This window comes from Larus michahellis, chromosome 3 (assembly GCF_964199755.1).
Source record: "Larus michahellis chromosome 3, bLarMic1.1, whole genome shotgun sequence".
NCBI lineage: Eukaryota > Metazoa > Chordata > Aves > Charadriiformes > Laridae > Larus > Larus michahellis.
The window spans coordinates 52,760,464-52,765,226 of record NC_133898.1 but is presented as its reverse complement, the minus strand read 5'-3'; the positions used below and the strand labels follow the sequence as shown (position 1 = coordinate 52,765,226).

The following is a 4,763-nucleotide window of genomic DNA, read 5'->3' as shown; positions in this document are numbered from 1 at the left end:
AGCGCCGAGCGCCGCCGCTGACCGGCGCAGGAGCTAGCACACAGCAGGGCCGGGCCGCTCCGCCGCTAGGCTCCCGTCTCCGGGAACGTCAGCCGGGGACGAGCTACGTTTGTGAACCACCAGCCCCCGCAGGAGGGGTGTAGGGGGGCGGGGGGCGCACTCGGAGGAGCCGGCAAGGAGGGCGCTCGGAGCCGGCCCTCCCGCCGTTACGGCCGGGCGAAGGCGGAGCGTGGGCTCCCCCCCCTCCCCCAGCAGCAGAGACCCTCGTCCCGCCGGCGGCGGGGCGGCGCGGCGCGCGCCCCCGGTGACACGCGTGCGCGCAGCCGGGGCTCCGCGGCGGCGAGCGGACCCCTCCTCGGCGAACAAAGCGCGGAGCCGCCCCCGGCGGGAGCTCCCCCCGCCGCTCCAGACCCGCTCCGAGCCCACCCGGCCCAGCGGCGCTCGCAGGCGGCACCACCCCACGCCCCCGACGCTCGTTTCCATCGCTGAACAATGCACCGGACGCGGTTTCCACACACGGCAGTTCCAAAAGCAGACGTCTACGTGCTTCACAGGCACGCCGGGGGCTTACTCTTCAAAATCTCATCATTACGGCCCTTGCCAATTACGGCCCAGTCATCAATGGCCTCATTACCGATCCCGTCATCATCCTCCCGCCGTTGACATCACTCGACTGAAACGATCAAACACACCCCATCCAGCGCCCAGCCACCAGCCCCAAGGCAGGTGACATTTAATGCCATCTGAAGGCCCAGGGAAGCTGGAGGCTGAACTCACGCTTCATTGGAGGCAAACCACTAGAAATTTGCACAAATTGTGCAAAAGGGCGCTTCCCTCCTGACCATGTTTCTACACAAACCAGCATTGCAACAAAGATACACCTAGAAAATACAAAAAGGACGCTGCCTTTTCTTACAAAGGGCATGCTTTTAAGAATACCAATACCTGCAGTTTATTGTAAACATTCATTAACAACTCCAGGCATGCAACAGACAACCAACATTCATAATTTTGCAAAGTTTGGCCTTACACCAGCTGCTTCAGCTTCCACAGCAGAGTGTTACAACAGATGAAGCCCATATGTACTCAACCATACGCATTTTACAAGCATTTTTTTGGGTTTGTGTGTGGTTTTTTTTTAACAGAGAAAAATGAGCAAAATTATCTCAACTCTATGTTGATTTCAATGTGCCAACAGCAGTAGGACAAAAGTTACTACTAAAATAATGACATTCTGTAAATTTTCAAATATACCAGGTACCGTGATGCACAAAACCAGGTGTGGCTTTTGGAGCATTAGTCATAATAACAAGCCATTACCAAAGCCAGTGCAATAAATGTTCCCGTCTCACATTTAGCTGAAACCCAAGTATCTCTTTGAACATCCCAGACCCATCTGCTGGCAACCTAAAGGAAAGAAAAGAAAAAGCTATTTGTAAATCTATATACTATTTTATATTTTTTTAAAAGAACACACAGCATTATATAAATACTGATATAATTGCATTATGAGAGTTACAAGTAGTAACAACTGCAAAATTACAGTGAAAATGAACAAGTCCTATTAGATGTTAAAATATATGTTCTTGCTTCACTGTAAAGCTTCCACCCTGTTAGATCCAAAAATCTCTACACCAAAAACTCAGTTCTCTCTCATGTTCACCTGTTAGCACTTTAGTGTACTGTAACGGCACCCCTTCAAAAACAAAGTGAATAGACATTAGTTTTGGGAACAGATACAGCTAAGAAGTCACGTCACTGACTCCTCCACTGCCAACTTACACAGTCCAGTTGTGACAATTTACTGGGCTCTCAGCTTTTTTTTCTTTTTTTTTTTTGATAAAACTGTTTTCAAAGCTAAAATGTGTGAATTGACTGCTGGAATAAACATATTCCTCAGGAGAAAAAAGTTAACCTGGACCATTTCAGTAATCCATTTATAACCTACAGCTCCTCAGTCAAAGTACAACTTCACAGGCAGCACGTACTATGAGACAGCACCAGAAAAGTAGGTAGACCCAGGCCCCTCCCAGACTGGCTTCATTACTGAAGGTGTGGACCCTTCAAACATTGTTTCACTAAAAGCAGGTATGGTTTCACCAGGTTTTAAGAGCTGATGATGAACACTCCTAAATGGAAGTGCTGTCTGACACTTGGGAGGATACCTGAAAGTGTTCTGAATGCCAATGAGACTTTGCAATACATGTACATTTATATACAACATGGGAAAGTCTAAATACTTTTATTTTGGGTGTGCCAAATTCAGGTCAGTAATGTTATTTTGTAGTCCCAGGAGCATCTGTTTGGTGGCAGCTACAGTTAAAATCCAATCCCTTTCCTTGCCACCCCTTCCTTTCATGTCACCCCACTCTACAACTGCGCAGCATTTTGCACTGAACGTGACAACCCAACTGGAGATCAAAGTACACTGGAAAAAGAAAGAGAAAACTCATGGCAGTCATGCAATCGTACTGGCACAGCACACAGCGGAAATAACCGGTTGACAGGGAAGAGCAGCACGGGCTGCTTACCACTGTTACGGAACTCAGAAAAGAAGACAATCTTCACCAGGGCTAGGTAGAATCACACCAGTACCTTAAATTGTCACCTGGCATACTACTCCCCATAAAGAACCCAAAGGCTTCGAGACCACCTCAAACTACTTAAGCTGCTAAACGTGGATGAATTTTAAAATTGCAAAAGATATTATGAATAATAGGTTTGCTCACATTTATTGCCTGACCTGCCTTTTCCACCATTAGTACTGATACCACGTACTTATAACGGTCAAAGTCCAATGCCTTCACAGCCTTTAATATTTCTTCTGAGATTGAAGCACACAAGGAGGGACTAGAAGCTCCATCGTATTTGGCTTCTTGAAGTCTATTCTATCAAAAACATTTTTGAAAGATCTTAGTTTTCATCCTAGTAGTCTTTTGCAAAAATCCTTTTAGTCATTTCCACAAGAATATCAGAAGAATTAATGAGCAGAATAGTCAATATAGATGATACCCTCAAACAGCAAAGGCTGCGCTACTTTTACTCTAAAATGTCTTATCTATTTTTTCACAGTGACAAACACATCCAGAAAAATCTCCATTTAACAAACCGGAGTGTATTCTTCTTCACCATCATTTGGGCTTGGTTCACTGGAAAACAGTACTACAAACACCTGCTCCAAATATCCAAGGCATGTCTTCAAGACAGCAGAATTACAAGAGTCGGTTGTAACTATTCAAGCTATCACTAACAGCTACTACAAATGAGGGATTGTTCTCCCTCATTTTTGCATGTGGCAGTCAGACTGTCAAGGATACCAAGTATATTTTACGCAGGTCATGTGATATTAGTAGAACTAATTGAAGGACCAGAATTCCACAAATTCAAGGTCGGCATCTTTGGATAACTGTGTATTTTGCAGATTAGGGCACTTGGAACTGAGCTATAGCTCAATTTGATTTAGAAATGAGTAAGAGTTTGAGAAGCTTCAGCTCCATTTTAAGAGCACATGCTCAGTGGCAACCTTCCACAGGGCCTTCTGCATGTGTCAAAACGGAGCACATTACATTTGTGTGCCAAACCTTGAAGTTTGCAAAGATTTACACATACACTTAAGTTTATGCAACTTACACTGTTCAATTAATATAATCTTTGAAAGACAAGCTACTTTTGCAATGAAATTAGACAAACAATTTTAAAAAATACTATACCGTTAGTATCGCTTGAGCTTTGTCTCTTACTAAATAATCCCGAACTTTATTACGTGGCTCCAATCTGTATGTATTAGCATATCTTATCTTTGTTCTATTAGCTTTGAATGCCAATAGCTTAGCTTTCATTGAATCACTAAAATGCTCTTCTTCCAGTGGAACCATACCTAAAGCTTCATAATGTGATTGTTTCCTTTTTCCTTTCATCTGTGCAAGACAATAAAAAAAAAGTCCACATCACGTATCAATATTTTAGCATTTAGCAGTCTCTAAATAATACTTTATGGTGTACAGTTAAAAGGAAAAAATCCTATTAGTCTGGGAATATGTTACAAAAAAAACAGAAAAGCTAGAAAATGGGCATATTCCTCTGGCTGTTGTGACATTATCACTTCGACTGAAAACACAGAACAGTGGTTAACTTCTGCGCAATTTTAACTTCTTTTCCACCAAAATCCACATGAAGTTTGCATGTAAACTCCGTCAATCGGACACACCAGGCTAGCGCTTTGAATCCACTCCGTTTTCCAAGTAAAGCCACACAGATATTAACATATGGGTCCGATCCCTCAAGCCGCCACCCCCCGCCCCCCAACCCAACGCGCGCTACGGCCACGCGACGGGCGCGCGGTGCCGCCGTTGTGGCCGTTACCGCCGCCCTCACACCCTTCTCTTCCCTCCCGGCCCGGTCGGGGGACGCCGCCAGCACCGGCCTCCAGCAGCTAAACCCCTCCGGGTCTCCCCTGCCATGCCGCCCCCGCCCCGGCGGCCGCTCACGCCGTCTTTATCGAACAGGCTCTGGCGCCGCTTTCCTCCCTCCAGGCTGGCGGCGGGGAGCTTCGGCATCTTGGAGCGCTTCTCCATGGCCCAGCGGCGCCCAGCGGCGCCCAGCGCCGCGCCGCCCGAGGGGAGGCGGGCGGGCGGACACAGCCGCCTGCCTTCTCCTCGCCTCCCTCCGCCGGCAGCCGCCGCCTTAGCGCTCCGCGCGCGAGAAGCAGCCGCGTGCCAGAGCAGCGCTCTTCCCGCGCGAGCCAGGCGTGACGCCACGCGCCG

General features: G+C 47.3%; 1 protein-coding gene across 1 annotated transcript; it reads right to left on the bottom strand.

Moving 5' to 3' along the window:
* Positions 1-915: 915 nt before the first annotated feature.
* Positions 916-4,749, bottom strand: DYNLT2 (dynein light chain Tctex-type 2). The gene is made up of 4 exons (XM_074580192.1): positions 4,488-4,749; positions 3,711-3,917; positions 2,730-2,888; positions 916-1,407 (listed from the first exon to the last, which is right to left on the bottom strand). Exons 1-4 carry the CDS (start codon positions 4,572-4,574, stop codon positions 1,297-1,299), a joined length of 564 nt encoding a protein of 187 aa, XP_074436293.1. The 5' UTR covers positions 4,575-4,749; the 3' UTR covers positions 916-1,296.
* Positions 4,750-4,763: the final 14 nt, after the last annotated feature.

What these genes read in the sequence shown, in the direction of transcription:
- DYNLT2 (XM_074580192.1), bottom strand. Translation starts at nt 4,574, where the DNA reads ATGGAGAAGCGCTCCAAGATGCCGAAGCTCCCCGCCGCCAGCCTGGAG. An exon ending in AAGCTCAAGCGATACTAACG is followed by an intron (nt 2,889 to 3,710) that starts GTATAGTATTTT and finishes TGTTTTTGATAG; the next exon opens with AATAGACTTCAAGAAGCCAA. An exon ending in AGGCAGGTCAGGCAATAAAT is followed by an intron (nt 1,408 to 2,729) that starts GTGAGCAAACCT and finishes TCTTTCCTTTAG; the next exon opens with GTTGCCAGCAGATGGGTCTG.